Below are 14,869 nucleotides of genomic sequence, written 5' to 3'. Positions count from 1 at the left end.
GGCACATGCCACTGTACAGCTGTCACTGGGCCTGAGTTTTGACAAATGTGAACTATGCTTATGGTACTAGAATAGGGACAGTTACTTAGCGGTAGGACTTTCATTTTAACATTCTCTCTGCTGTATTATGTGAAATAACATGAAACAGAAGTAACTTCAAATGTTTTTATCTCCCCTTTCTAGAACTGAATATTCAGACATTAGTCAATGTGCTAGTAGAAACTAGAGGAAAAGATTAAGGAGCAACAACAGCTGAACTGGAAACAGATGAACAGATTCAAGAATCTCCATCTCTTGGCTTTCAGGAAAGAGACTGCATTTAATTCTGTGTTTGAGTGGTTTTGGAAGGGGAAAGGGGAGGTAGGGTTTAATTTTTTTAACATGGGAAATATAGCTGGAACACAAACTTGCACATATCAGGGGTGAACATACTATTTTGTTTAGGCTTTTTTAATGTATTTGTTATATCTTAGTATATTATAGAAAAAAATCTTTTGTTATTTTTTGAAAATATGTTAATGTTATTTTGTCAGCAAAAAGCTAATCACCCTTTTAACACCCTTCCCAACTCAGAGAAAAAAAAAAAAGGTTTAATTTTGTGTTATTTACTTAGGAAGAATATTCACCGAAAATACAAGTCCGTTGCATGCAAATACAGGTTTACTTTTCTTCACACAAATTTCAGGTCAGTTCAGTTATTTTAAAGCTTTATAATGAGGGTATTTTTAGAAATTGATCCACTACATTGCTGTTTAGACAAAGAAGGGAGAGTGTCACAGCAAAGGTATTCTCTGGCTTAATGGGATGTAATCTGAGAAAAATGTAATCTGTTCTAGGGGATTGGTTCGTAATGGGGCATATTACTTGCTTTTGGTTTTGCAGAGTAAAAAGAGATGTGAAATATATGCACATTTTTTTATCGTGTTGTCCAGAATGAAATTGTTACAAATTGACTTAAAAACTTATTTGATTAATTGATCCACACTAAAATAAAAATTCTTGATTCTTTCTACTGGCAAAAGCATATTTAGAAATAATAGAACCTATAAGGCAATCAGATAAAAGAAAATAAATAACCAAAATGACATACTAACTGAGAAATACCAGTTCATTATGTTTATCAATGGTCCTTGCTTATGTTTTTTTTTCTCCACGCTTCCAAGCCACATGCTCGTGAATGCCTGGCTTTAGATGTCTGCTTTATCTGGTCAAATCCAGCTTAGGTGGAGTTAAAGAAAAGGAGTAAAGTGAAGTGAGACAGGTCACTCCCCAGGATCCACTTCCCTTTTCACTGCTGTGTAATGGAGTTTCATTTTTCTTCTCACCCGTATCTTTCTTTGCCTCTGTGCATTAAATATTTGTGCTAAACCAGGATTAGTCTTCAAGAGCTGTCATATATCTTTCTGCATTACATTTGTCATGTGAACTTTAACACAAAGGCAACAAAGCAGTTAATGATACAGCATATAATCTTGATTCCCTGAAAGTCTTCTGTAATTGTTTTCTTTGTGCATCAGAAGGGATCCACTTCCCTTTTTCATTCCTGTTCACTATTTCCTTTTGTCCTTCTCATACCTACTGAAGGGTTTAAGCAGTTTCTAATGTCTTGGACTCAGTAGTTGTTCCATACAGTTTTATCCATTGTATTCCAGAGTAGAATGTCTTGCTTAAACGGGAAAAACATTATTTTCTACCACAGGTGTCTGCTGGAATTTGATTTAAAGCTCTGTGGGACTGATCACTTATTATCTACACTTAGAAATTATCAGAAATTATTTCTACAAATGTTACTGCCATAGTTTTTTTCCACAAATTGTAATACAACTAGAAGTCGGAAACTGTAGCAAAGTTGTTACTAGAAAATGTTATTGCTACAACTCTGTCCATTCAAATTAAGGCCTTTTCTTCCGAGGTTTTTGTAGAGAGCTTTGTTTTTCCCATTGCTGACTCCCTTTGGGATTTTACTGCCATGATGCTAGGAAAATGAAAAGATACAGCCATACTTCTGACCTTTTGGCACCTGACCAGCAGTGTCCACAAAGGCCCCAGATAAGAAGACCTCATGGACAAAAAGGTAAAATGCGCCTTGGAAGTTGTGTCATCCTGCTGGTTACTTCTTCCACAGGCTTGGGGGGTGGAGGAATGGTCTACTTTCCAGCCAGTTTCTTGGTGTGTGGTGTACCTGCTTTCACACCTTCAGAAGCAGCTGTTTCCCACTGAGACAAGAGTCATTCCAACCCAGGGCCACTTTGGTTATTTTCTGCAGCAGTGAGACTCCTTTAGAAAGTGCTGGAACCAGTTGTTCTACACCAAGGACGGTGAAGTATAATAAGGGTGACTGGAAAAGAAGACATCCTTCACAGGAGACAACTTGGGAAATTTCTTGTTTCCAGCTTTTTTTAGTTTTGTACCTTGAACCTATTAATGATCCTCAGAATGCTTCCTACAATGACTGGATTTCATTTGGGTGGATGCACAACCCAGAGGTAAGATTCTTTAGTGGGAAAGTGTTTTGTTTCTGAAGAGAACGTACCTAGTGATTGCCTCAGCCTTCTGGGGAGGTGAGGCCCAAGCAGGAACTGTTGGAAGTCTTTCTCCCTTGCCATCTTAAACATAACTTTCAGTGTCACATCCAAGGCTGTTGGGTGACATGGTCTCAGACATCAGTCTTTATTCCTGCTCCTCCACCTCACCCAGAAGCAATCCATTGTCCTCTGGATGCTGATGCCCAGAGTGCCCTGGGAGAGCCCCTTGTTTGTGTGTGCTTATGCTCTGGAGACCGTCAGTCTCTCCACAGAGGTTTCACACCAGAAAAGCGTTTAGAAAACATTGTTGAACTGTCACTAGGGGTCTGTTTGCTTATCACTTGACAACTAGGAGCAACTTCTCTGCATGACAGGTGTTTAGTTGTTAATTGCACTTGCCCCTTGGCCATCTGCACCCTGACACCAGCTGCTATATTGTGGTTGAGACACTCGGAAATAACATTTTAACATTGCTTTTTTTCAAGCAGGATGGTCTGTGGACCTAAACCCTCTGCATAATCTCTTGGAACATCTGCTTGGTATCAGTGACAGCATCAGTTTATATGTAGGTGCTCCCATCAGCCAGAGCTTACTGGCCCGGGGCTGTGTGTGATTTGAAAATTTGAAAGAAAAGGGGGACTTAGGAATAAATCAGTATTGCTACAGTTTAAGAAAAGAGTCATTGGATAAAAGCTAAATGCTCTTGCCTGGAAATAATGGAATGAAAAGTAGCAGTTACAGGTATTTAATAGTGCTGCTTGAGTGTTTTAAAGTGCTCTGGATAGCGCTGGAGTAACATTTTCTTAGAGTGATCTAAGATACCTTGTTAACTTCTCATTGCTTCTTCAACGTTACTGCAGGAGATGGTGTGTGACAGGAACCAGTCACTACTTTTTTGGGTTCAGTTTTTCCACCAAGTCTTTCTCCATCTGCAACCGGTGAGTTGGAGGGTAAGGTGCTAAGAATGTCTGACTGTAAATTCAAGGCCACTTCAAGTGCTTCAGCACAAAAAGGAAGACTAGGGGTGTTAAATGAGCCCACTGAGCAGAGGGAACTATATATCCACAGTAGTTTATTGCTGTAGGGAAGTCACTGAGGGAGATGCAGAATAGGACACAGGTGTGAAGAAGTTCTAGTTGAAGGTGTCCCAAGGATACCCTGAAAGAAGGTGGCAGTGAGCAAATAAAAAGATAAGGCAAGGAAAGTGGGAGGGACCCCTGAATCTTAGAAAACAAGAATACAGAAATAAAACCTCTGTCCCCTTAAATAGGCTGTACAAAAATGAAGTAGACTAGGAAAGTTGATCTAATAGTTTTACTTAATTTTAAATTCTGTATTAAAAATTAATACATTAAACTCTTATAAAAGTAAGGCACATGCAAAACATGTTGTGCAACTTCTGACTTTCAACTCTTATAAACTAACAAGCATTATTTTAATTTGGCATTTCTAAAGGGTCATTTTTCCCCATGCACGATATGTGGAAGGTTATGTTTGACATTGCACCAGTTAAATCTAGAGTCTGTGCTTTCTGTACTACAGTAAGCAGAGATGGTCATATCCTAGTTATACAAAATAAAAACCAACTCAAGTACAGATTCTGAAGGTGACGACCAACATACAAAATTTAAGAATGTGAAGTTATATCCATTATAATACATCAATAATCTTATCCAGTACAGGGTGATTTGGCAACTCCAGTCTGTGTAATGCCAGTGTGCAATTCCTAGTTGTCAGTGTCATACGATGCTGAAGACCATGGAAAGATATTGCTCATAGGACACCTGAATCCAGCCATCTTGATCAGTATCGTACCGCCGGAACACATCAGTCAGCCTCTGAAAAGGGAGGAAAAACCCCATTTTTGTACATCAGGAAAGTTCAGACTGCCATGTATTTCCCTTGCCACTTTTAGGTTTCTATAGCTTTATGAACACTTCCATCCTATCTGTAGATGCTTTACAACCATGTGCAAATCGAGGTAGCTCTTTGCCACGTCTCATGCCTGAGCTGATTCTAAAACCGCCTTATGATACACCACCTAAGGCTGTCCAGGCACTCTGTACAGACCAGTCAGCTTTTTATAACTGGCTTTAAGGGGCAGAGGTGGAGGGAGGAGACTGCCCAATTCTCATAAGACATTTGGGAGTCATCTGGAGGTAGAATCCAGTGAGTACCTTGTCCATTTCTCATCTTCTAGCCAAACAGACTTTATGTAACATCAGTATCCAAGTTGTGGCTTAGTAACACCAGAACTGCCTGGCACTACGGACCAAAAGAAGTACCAGCACGCTTTCACCAACACCAGCTGAGTGATACTCCATTTCACAGCCCTCTTTACCACAATTTAAGTGTATAACTAAGTATAATTGGCTTGTATTACAAATGAATATAAAGGCAATTGATGTTTCAGCAGACTAATGGTTATGGGCATAAAGCTAAAAGAAGAAGAATGAAACACCTGTCTGTAACAGAGATACTACTTTCACCAGGCCCTGCTTTCTCTTCATGTTGCGTGTTTGATGATACATTAAGATACTGCTGCATTCCTGGCCACTGTAAGAAAAGCCACCACCAAACTCAGCTTGTCCACTGCTACAGTTTCCCAACTTTTTCCCAAAGTCTTACATAAATTTCAGAAAAGTCAGACACACTTAGAGAAACCTTAAGCAACGAGGTGAGGAATCATCCAGTGATTGATCTCCAAACAAAAAAATGCAGCTGTAAAACTACAGTTCTCTCTCTTTATACATATGTATTCCTATTGCCAAAAGGGTTTTTTCTGTTTGAGATGAGAGATCTTTTACTGCCCTTGCCCCTGCAGGAACAAAAGACTGAATAATTCAGCTGCTCAGTCAAATTGCTCTTCATTTGAGCCTTTAACAGAGATATACAAAGAACACGCAGTTCAGGTTGAGAACTGTGGGCACGTCAGGACAAGACACACGCCAGTTTTAACACCCACAAGATCCAGAGGAAGTGCGTGTATTAAACTAATAGAAATAGTGTTGTTTTCCTTTTAAAACAGACTATTTTACATTTTTTTGCTTCCTCAGAATTGTATCAAATTTGCTTGTGATGCAAATGGGTAACTAGTAACGACCAATAAATTATGAATCTGTTCCTAGCACCTCTTGTACATTTATTCAAATGTATTGTTATAAATCCATTATAAAATTATAAAAGCCAGTTCTAGATCCAATATTATAGTTAAAAGAAGAACCATAAAAGCTTAAGAAAAGGTGATGATTATTTTTACAATTGACATTAAAGTACATCTCCTTTCTTACCTGTAGAACAACACAGCACTGAATAAAGTCATCAAAAGCAACCTGCCCTCTTCCTTGTCTGTCAAATTTCCGAATGAGGATATCATAGAATTGATCAGACAGTCGGTAACCTTGGAAAAAAGAGAAATGCTTTAAAAGGTTTCAATTAGCACAGTCCTCCTATAGAAAGAACTAGGCTGGTAAGCAGGTGTGTATAACAAAACCAGAGAACAATAACGAGTTAGAAGAGACATTTTTTTTCTGCTAAATATCTCTTATGTTTAAAACGCATGCAATAAAACCCATGCTTAATTATAGACAGAGTCACAGTAAATGTAATTACTGATTAAAGTGACTAGTTGGTTGAGGGAATGGTTTAGGGCTGCAGCTCAAGTTTTTTAAGTGAATTCAATTGCATGAAAGTTCCTTTTTCCATCAGAACAGTACCGTGGGGCAGAGAGCTGCCTGCCTTCTAAAGGCTGTATCAAGTGCCCTGTAAGTTCAGATATTTTCCTGACATATTGGTACCGCTCTCAGAGCAGCGAACAGAGACTGACACTGGCTGTGTCAGTACATGTGAGGAATGTTTTAATTTCTTCCATTAAAGGAAATAGCTTAAAGAAAAGTGCTTGTGGTATGGACATCTTTAAAAGGTCCCTTATCTCTAACAGGAAAATGCATTTTACCTGCCTCATTTTTACTCACATTTGTCAGAGCAATACAGCTCTAACAATAAGCTCATCTGATGACATAACCCAGTCATAAAAACTATAATTACAAATGAATTACCAAAACCTGTTAGTGCTTGCTTTAGTTCATTTTTGTCTATCATTCCAGAATTGTCTCTGTCATACGTTCGGAAGACATTCTGCCAGTCTGAGATGTACTTCCAGACTCCTGTGAATTCATTGAAGTTCACGCCGCCTTTGTTTTCTCTGTCAAACATGCCTGAAATAAAAATGGAGAAACTTATAAAGCCTTAATCATACTACTCCTCAGAAAGATCTGCTGGTATTTCAAGAAGGCAGCAAGAATGCTTTGTGGAAGGTACTGAAGACAGAAATTACTAAAATACTAGTGGTAGTTTAGAAAGTTCTGCCAAAAAAAGTAATTACTCGTCCACTGAAGGAGGCAAAGATAAAGCGAGATAAAAGAGGACCAGAATGAATCACAGAATGTTTATGTTTCCTGGGTTCTCATTTTCAGTTTGAAAAGATTTAGAGCTTCCTTGATCATCCAGCAACAAAAAGGGCAAGGGCCGGGGGGGAGTAAATGTTCTTTTTTTATGGACACATGAAAAAGTCCGAGTCTACTGGCTGCCAAAAGCACTAGGATATTCATCTCCGTTTGACTCACTGATACTGTCATCTTTATACAAAAAGCACACTGCACAGCGCTAGAACTCAGACTGCTGCTGAATATTTACTAAAAACAATGCAAAAAAATAGTCCTTAGATTTATGAACTATATAACAGAAAAGATATTTTTTGTGCTCGAATTTTTTTCCTCTTTGCTGCCATCTTCATCCACATCACTGGAAGCTATTTTTGGACACACTTTGGGCACATTAAATATTGAAAAGCTTCTGTTTGGTCTTTTTGGAGCAGAATATTGGATTAAAATGCAAGACAGGAAAAACTAGTTATGAAGACAAGCTATATGATATCTTTTTAGATTATTTAAGTTGACAGTTTCCCCACTCATAAATGACACTCGCTGCCTATTCAGTTGTACAGGAACATTTTCTGAGGCTACTCTGAGAAGCGCACGTGTGTGCATGCAAGGGACAGGCCTGTGTTATTCAAAAGGGAAAATATTTGAGTTTAACCTACTGCTGGGCTGTCCAGAGGAAAAAAAATAAAAGAGCAAAGCCATGCTGAAACAGACCATCTAACAGTGAAAGCCCAGCTTGTTAACACTACGGCCAAACTAGTTCAAAAGACCTTTAAAAAAGGAGTTTGTTATTATGGTAGAAATACATTTTGTATTCTGCATTGTAGTATTTGTAACATACTCATTTCTCTAACACGGTGCAGCAATCGGTAGCAGGCTCAATTAAACAGATTGCAAAACAGCACCTTGACTATTTCACATCACCCAACTGCACTCACCCAGAATTGACCTGACTGTTGCTGGATTAAACGGAGTCCATGTGCCTGAAACAGAAAGAATGACTTAGTTCCTCAATGCTAGGCAACATTTTAAAAAAATGCAACCAACCAACAAACCAACCAAAAAAATCAGATAAGAACTTAAACAGTGAATTCAGAGCTAGAAGACATGGAGCTAGCATATTACAAAATAAGGCTGCTTTGAAGTAATTATGTTCTTGACCATTCAGACATTATTTCAGACCAATGCTTTACAGATACCACGCAGAAACCACCACTTTTTAGGCTGCACCAAAAAAATCCCCAAAAACTAAAACCTTGGAAGAACTAAAGGATTTTTTTTCATCCAAGGTAGTCAAGAGGTATTAGATAAAAGGCAAGATCATAACTGAAGTCCCATTTTTTCTACTGATGGGAGCAAAAGAGTTTTAAGTTATTACTCGAACAAGGTCTCATATCTATTACTCAGTAAAACCCCATCTGCTTATTTCCTATTTTAGAGGTGGATTGCTTCAGGTGATTTAGTTTCTGACAAGTGAAAACAAAGGTTGCTAATGTGGCATAACCACACAGTACAGTTAAGAGTTTAAATCCCACCTCCACTGCTAAATCAATGAAGTGTTAGTTTAAATTAGTATTTTCTGACCAAGGAACGTTGCTGCTTAAAAGGGCCTGAGGAGTAATCATCTGATGTTTCAAGAGCTTTGTACTTCTCTGAATATTTAGAAGCTAGGCACTTTGGAATAGCTTTCCTTGGTTGGGAGCATTCCAGAGTGCTAGGAAGCATTAAGCTTTCAATTAAGGGAAATACTGTGCCTCGTCCAGAATTTCACTACCAATTCTCTAGAGCCTGTGAAGGAACCAGGAAGAGCAAGAAGCGTATATTAAATTAACTGTGGCTGAGTGCAGGGACCACAAAGGAACCAGTAAGACCAGAGGTACTGTGGAGTCACTTGCCGTGCTGCAGTTAGCTGACCCCCTACACCTCATGAAGAGGCTGGTATTAAGCTTTAGGCTTAATTAGGCTTTGTGAAGGCACGGCTGCTGTGCTGCATCAAGCTGCAGCAGCATCAGTAATGCTTATGCAATTAGTGCTTCCCTGCTCCCAGAGAAGGGAAACGGTCTCAGTGTAAGTCTGCAGACACAGCAATGGGGAAACAACCTGTCCTGTGGGCAGGCCCTGTGACCCTTCGCACATGAAGAGAAACATAAGCAGAGAAAGAGTAAAAATGGCTCTGAAAGCGCGTAAGCAGTATTTTAGACAGAGAACATCAGTACCTTAAAGTCGCATGTCTCCTGACAAAAATAAAAAATTATGGAATTATTAATAGGGTCCCAGCATCTAACTCTGAACAGCATAGAAGAAAAAGTGAAAATGCAGTTTCAAAGTTAACTTATTTAATGTTGACATTTTCAAGAGACTCATATAATGCCACAAAATGAAATCTGAGCAACTCCAGTGCTCAAGGACTGTACTGATTTCAGCCTGTTCCAATAAACAGTGAAACACTGTTCCCTCCTCCTCCGCTGACTCTATTATTAACTTTACATGACAGCACAGAAAAAAAAAAAAAAACCAAGAAGGAAGCATAGGGTTTTATTGTGCAAACAACTAGAGGAAGTGATGATTAGTCCCTCCCAGGTAAGTACTCTGTTATTTGCATGAACTTGACATGTTGAAAAGCTGAATGGCAAAAACACATGGAACTTCAAATTTTCATGAGCACTATGCAGACTTTTAAAGTGTTTTACAAATAAACACATAACATTATTTTAGCCCATGTTAGACTGCGGGACAGCTACACACAACCATCCACTAGAGCACTAGAGGATGTATTTTGAAAAGAATATAGTGAATTGTTAGTGACTTTGGTGTACAAAATCTAGAATCTCTCAGAATGAAGGAAGCTTACAGTTCTGTAAATATTTTGTCTAACAGTGAATTCACTTGGTGTGGCTTCTTCATAACTGCAAAGCACTGAAACTGCTAATCTACACTGTAAATAAGGAAAGAAAAGAGTTCAGATAGTCATCACTGCCTATTACCCTTAAATTCAATCAGATGAGAAGATATATATGAAGTTTAAAACAGCAGGTAAAGCCAGTTTCCCACGTTGGTATAAACAGCACTGTAATCTTAAATGAAAACAGTGACTTAATCCATTTAACTTAGCTTTTGCTGAAGCTGTTATTCAAAATAATATTTTAGTTATGGATCAGATGCAGCACCTATAATGTATTGCTTTTAATTTATCAGATATACTATTAAACAAATATTCTAGTAAATCCAGTTTAGTTTCAAGACCGCAATTTTACTAAATAGAGCCATCCAAATTTATTTCAAGTCAGGTGATTACTGACAAAAAGGAGCCTTTCAGGCTGTGTGCACTGTAGCTCACAACAGCAGCTTAAGCCCTTCTCAGTCACGAAGCACAGGAAGGATAAAGGAAATAAACCTTCGGAGAAGGAGAACTTGATACAGACTCAAAGGTGCACAAATTGCTTCACTATGCGCTTTTTCAGATTTCTAAGTGGAAAAAAAAAACAACCAACCACAAAATACACCCCTACCCACCCTAAGTCACCAGAGGAAAGTAAAAATAGACTACTGGAAAAAATTTTCATTTTTTATTTTGCTTCCATGAGTTAATTGACCACACCCTTGTTGCTCTTTAAGTATTACACAGGGAACTGACAGGCTACTAGAAAGTTTTAATACTAGATGTAGAATGCATCTCTGTGTGGGACTAGAGAGCAACTTTGTTAGGGAAAAAGAATCCAAACATGCCTCATTTGGAAAAAAACCAAACCAACCATATTCAGTTCCTGCACCGTACTCTATGAAAAGATTTTATGTGCAGTAAAATGGCTGGCTGTAAATATCTGATCGTTGTCCAGGTTATTCACTGATCCTGGCTAAAAAACAAAGGCTCAGTAGTGATGAGAGAGGAATACATAGATCACTACTTTTTTTCTTCTAGGGAGCAGAGCTGGAAAAAGATAAAGGGTTGTGCATGTTTTCATTCCCCAGAACACAAACCAGTAATTATTCAATAGGTACTCAGTTTATAATCCATTATTACTAACATGCACCAAATGCAGAAAACTACCCCTGAAACTCAAAAGAAACAGGAACAACGGTATCAGCAAAAAAGAAATCAGGAGGATTTGCCACCTTTTTCCTCCCCTTCAGCCTTTTCTTGTATATTAAATAGTATTAACTGGTAGTAGGTACATTCTCCCCATCCCCTGTCAAAGAATTAAGCCATCAAGTAACCAGTCTCACATGAAGTTTAACATTAAGTTTACAATGTTAGTAAACAACTGTTACCTCACTGCTTATTTACAGACTTACCATTGGATAATGCCTGCTGAAGTTCATTATCAGATATTATTCCACTCCTATCTTTATCGACCCTGGGAGAAAACAAACAAACAAAAAAAGAAAAGCTTTAAATGGGTGAAATTAACAGGTTCCACTGACAGAAGACTTCCAACATTCTGATTCTTACTCACCAAATAAGATTAATAAAACAGTCTGGGCATAAAACACACACAAAAAAGTATTTTTATGTATTTCTGTTTATTTTTAAAAGAACTGCAGAGCAGTTAAATCCACAAAATGCCTAATGTCGCTGCAGTAAGCTGTTGGGCTCCCAAATCGGAGCCCTAACTTTGGCACCCAGTTTCTCTCATTAAGATGTTGGCAATGGAGAGAAAACCACTAGTGTGACCAGTGCCAATACTGAAAGAATTGACTGCAGGGCCTTGACCCCTTTCAAAGGGGTTCAAAAAGTGAGAAAGTGCAGGCAGGCACCAGCTTCCATTGAGCCTTCACTGTCTATTGTCTTAAAGAATTTTATCACAAAATTAATAAACTCAGTAGTTTCTGCCCAAACAAAGCAGAGTTGTGCCTTCTTTAGAAGGATATCTGAAGGGCCCTTATTTTCTACGCCTTTTCAGTTCATTTCACGAGAGTCCTTCCCCATCTCAAAACTTATATTTAAAAGGCACAGAACGTTCAGATTGCAAGCATAAATTGCATAGATTATAGTTAGGAAAAGATACTCCCCCTTTTTTATTCATTATTTCTTTTCTAGGTATTCTGAGCATTTTTTACCTTTTACAAGCTGCTACTAGGTGCTAAGCTGGTATTTTCATAAGAATTTTTATAACTGACTTATCTCACTCCTGAGCACCATCAGTCAGTTTAGAGCACATTCATTTTATATACAAAACGATACAAAGTTAAAATGTTCTTTATCGCAGACATCAGGTGTCTACTCTGGATTTCATCTGACTGTCACAGAGCGACCATGATCTGGCCACGCCAGGGTCATATGACCCAGTCATTCAGGACTCCTGAGGGGCTCCTTCAAGTCTGCTTAGGCCTGACTTCCTGCAGGAATTGGCCAGTGTAACAAACAAACTTCATCTGATCATTCACTTTCTTTCCCTCCAGTTGTTCCTGAACATACTGAATGAAGATCTTGGAACAGCCCCATCCGTCAGTGTGGCACACATGTTTTTTTTTTTATCAGTTCTCCAGCAAAGGACCTTCTCTTTCATTCTATGTCTACCAGGTTTCTTCAAAGGCCTTTGACACTTTTGTATGTTGAGAGCTTCTCTGGAAACTATACAGATTATATTAATGGCACCAGTTCTACCTATATCCATACCCAATCTTTACCCAACATACTCCAAGTCTTACACAGTAGTTTGCCAGACAGGAATACCTTCAACAAAGGCCATGCAACTCTCCTGACTAGCTACATTATTTAAAATGGTTTCTCCTGGTTTGTCTGGTGCAGAAGACAGATCTGTTTCTTTACAGACACCTTTAAAAAAAGAAACAGTATCATGCATGCCTCCTCCAAGTTTGCAGATGAAGCGGTTTTCCCGAAGGCTGGGTAGGTAAGCTGCCACATTCCTGAGTCACTCCTGAGTAACTAAGTAAATACTATCCAGCTTTAGCAACTTACTACTGTTTGTCTATTCCTTAACCTCTTCTTGCTGTCACTTGAGTCAAGATAGATCCTCTGACGCATGTCCTATAAAAATGGATCCAAGATAGGAACCTCCCAAGTTTCCTCGACATGACACAAATGTGAAAAACTCCTTTAGCCTCTTTAATGCTGTGGTCTCCACAGCATGCCTTTTAACACAGGCCTGCTAACCTTCCTTACAGGCTCCTGCTCTTGATGTATTCAAGAGAATATTTCTTGTTAGTTTTTAAGTTTTCTATTAAGCATTTTATCAGATTCCTTTTTACAAACCTTCCTGTACTGCTACATTGTCCTTCCAGGTTTTACAATCCTTTATGGATTCTCAGGTCAAAAACGACTTCAGCATTCTCAAGGTTACCTTCTCTCTTCCATTAACCCCTTTCCCTTGCTCTGAAAAGCAGCCATGACTATTCCTCCTCAGGCCTTTCTTAAAGCTTCCCCTCAGATTCCTTCTAGAGGGATACAACCGCGACGTTTACCCGCCCGGCGAGGCCCTAAGGCAGCCGAGTCCCGCGCTGGATGCCCATGGCCGGTGACAGGCTCCCCTCATCAGCTGCCCGTTCCCCTGCGCCTCCCCAAGGCCCGCTGCCTCCCGCTGCCCCCTCAGGGAGCGGCAGCCCCAGGAGGGCCGGGCCCGGCCCGCCCAGAAGACCTGGCAGCGCTGCCCGGGAACGACCGAGGGCGGTGGCGGCCGCCTCAGCGCGGGGGGCCAGGCCCGGCGCGGCGGGCAGGGAGCGCCTGGGCCCAGTAGGGCCCGGCGGCGGCCGCAGGATGAGGGGAGCCCCCGTCAGCCCCCCCTCCCGCGGCCATTAGCCGTTACGGCGGCGCGGGTCGCCCCGCCAGGACACCCCCCCCTACCCAGGGACGCGGCGGCCTCACCTCTGGAAGACGTTCCACAGGAAAGTGGGATCGGGTAGCGGGGCGCCGCCGCCGCCGCCGTTGGGCCTGTACTGGTAGCCCGCCGCCATGGCCCCTCCGCCGGGCAGCTCCGGCCTTCCTCTTCCTCACCGCGCTTCCGGCACCGGCCGCCCCGCGCCGTGACGTCACTGAGCCGGGCACGCGCAGGGGCCCCGCCCCGGGGGAATCCCCGGAGAAGGCGCCGCCCCGCCCGCCCCTTCCCGCCGCGACGGCTGCGGGGCGGGGACGGGCCCGGCCCGGGCTGGGGGGGGCGAGTGGCCCCCCACGGCCTCAGCCGGCGCGGTGGGCGGTTGTCCCCGCCGGCACCGAGCCTTCAGGGGCGCCCCAGGAGAGTTGTGCCGACTCCGGCGGCGGGGCAGCGGCTGAGGTAACGGCCGGCCGCAGAGCCCCACCCGGGGCCTCGCTCGTCCGCCGTAAGGGGCACTGCAAGGGCAGGAGCCTGAACACGGGCGTCCCCGTTACCGCTGCAGAGGACGAAGGGGCTGCAGGGAGAAACGGAAGCCCAAGGAACCGACTTCCCTGGACACACTGCAGATCAGAAGCACGTAGGACAAGGATTTCAGGTACAGCCCCGAAAACACAGGATTGAAATTGAAGCACGACCTAAACTAGTGAGTATCACCTCAATTCTTAACTGAGCACTGAAGCACAGAGTTGTCTAGGCTGGAAGGGACCTTCAAGATCAAGTCCAATCATCAACCTAACATTGACAAGATCACCACTAAGCTATGTCGCTAGGCACCACATCAACCCATCTTTTAAAGACCTCCAGGGATGGCAATAAGAACACAACCCTCCAAAAATCTGCCTCATTCCCCTTGCCCAAGCTGCAGTTTCTAGGAATTTCTAGTGTAATGGGACCTGGAGTGCCTCCAGACCTCACTGTTCTCAGGTACAGCACTCTGCTCCACTGAACCATCCTCATCCTTTGGGACATGCTCCTCCTGTCAATGAAAAAAAAAAAAAAAAAGCCACAATCTTCGCATTGCCCTTTTGTCCAAACTGCTGACCTTGCATGTATCTCTTTGGGGTAAAGAGGA

At 41.5% G+C, this 14,869-nt stretch overlaps 2 protein-coding genes across 4 annotated transcripts in view; one reads left to right on the top strand and one right to left on the bottom strand.

The window, feature by feature from the left end:
- Positions 1-1,911, top strand: part of LOC106885917 — a 32,343-nt gene extending 30,432 nt beyond the window's left edge. Inside the window, exon 17 of the mRNA XM_014938440.1 lies at positions 184-1,911. Within this exon, the coding sequence (XP_014793926.1) occupies positions 184-239 (56 nt within the window). The 3' untranslated portion in view covers positions 240-1,911. The remainder of the gene's footprint in view (positions 1-183) is intronic.
- Positions 1,912-3,580: 1,669 nt separating this feature from the next.
- Positions 3,581-13,947, bottom strand: PDCD6 (programmed cell death 6). 3 transcript variants are annotated; one of them, XM_014938553.1, is made up of 6 exons: positions 13,791-13,947; positions 11,261-11,322; positions 7,906-7,950; positions 6,584-6,742; positions 5,816-5,925; positions 3,581-4,363 (listed from the first exon to the last, which is right to left on the bottom strand). In XM_014938553.1, the coding sequence occupies exons 1-6, from the start codon at positions 13,877-13,879 to the stop codon at positions 4,265-4,267; spliced, it is 564 nt and encodes a 187-aa protein (XP_014794039.1). In that variant the 5' UTR covers positions 13,880-13,947; the 3' UTR covers positions 3,581-4,264. The 3 variants fall into 3 exon arrangements, with proteins under 3 accessions (XP_014794039.1, XP_014794041.1, XP_014794042.1); XM_014938555.1 differs by having other exon boundaries at positions 6,590-6,742; XM_014938556.1 differs by lacking the exon at positions 13,791-13,947 and adding an exon at positions 9,819-9,902.
- Positions 13,948-14,869: the final 922 nt, after the last annotated feature.

This window comes from Calidris pugnax, unplaced genomic scaffold (assembly GCF_001431845.1).
Source record: "Calidris pugnax isolate Ruff unplaced genomic scaffold, ASM143184v1 scaffold13, whole genome shotgun sequence".
Taxonomy (NCBI): domain Eukaryota; kingdom Metazoa; phylum Chordata; class Aves; order Charadriiformes; family Scolopacidae; genus Calidris; species Calidris pugnax.
The sequence above is the reverse complement of the archived record's forward strand: the minus strand, read 5'-3'. Positions and strand labels throughout refer to the sequence as shown.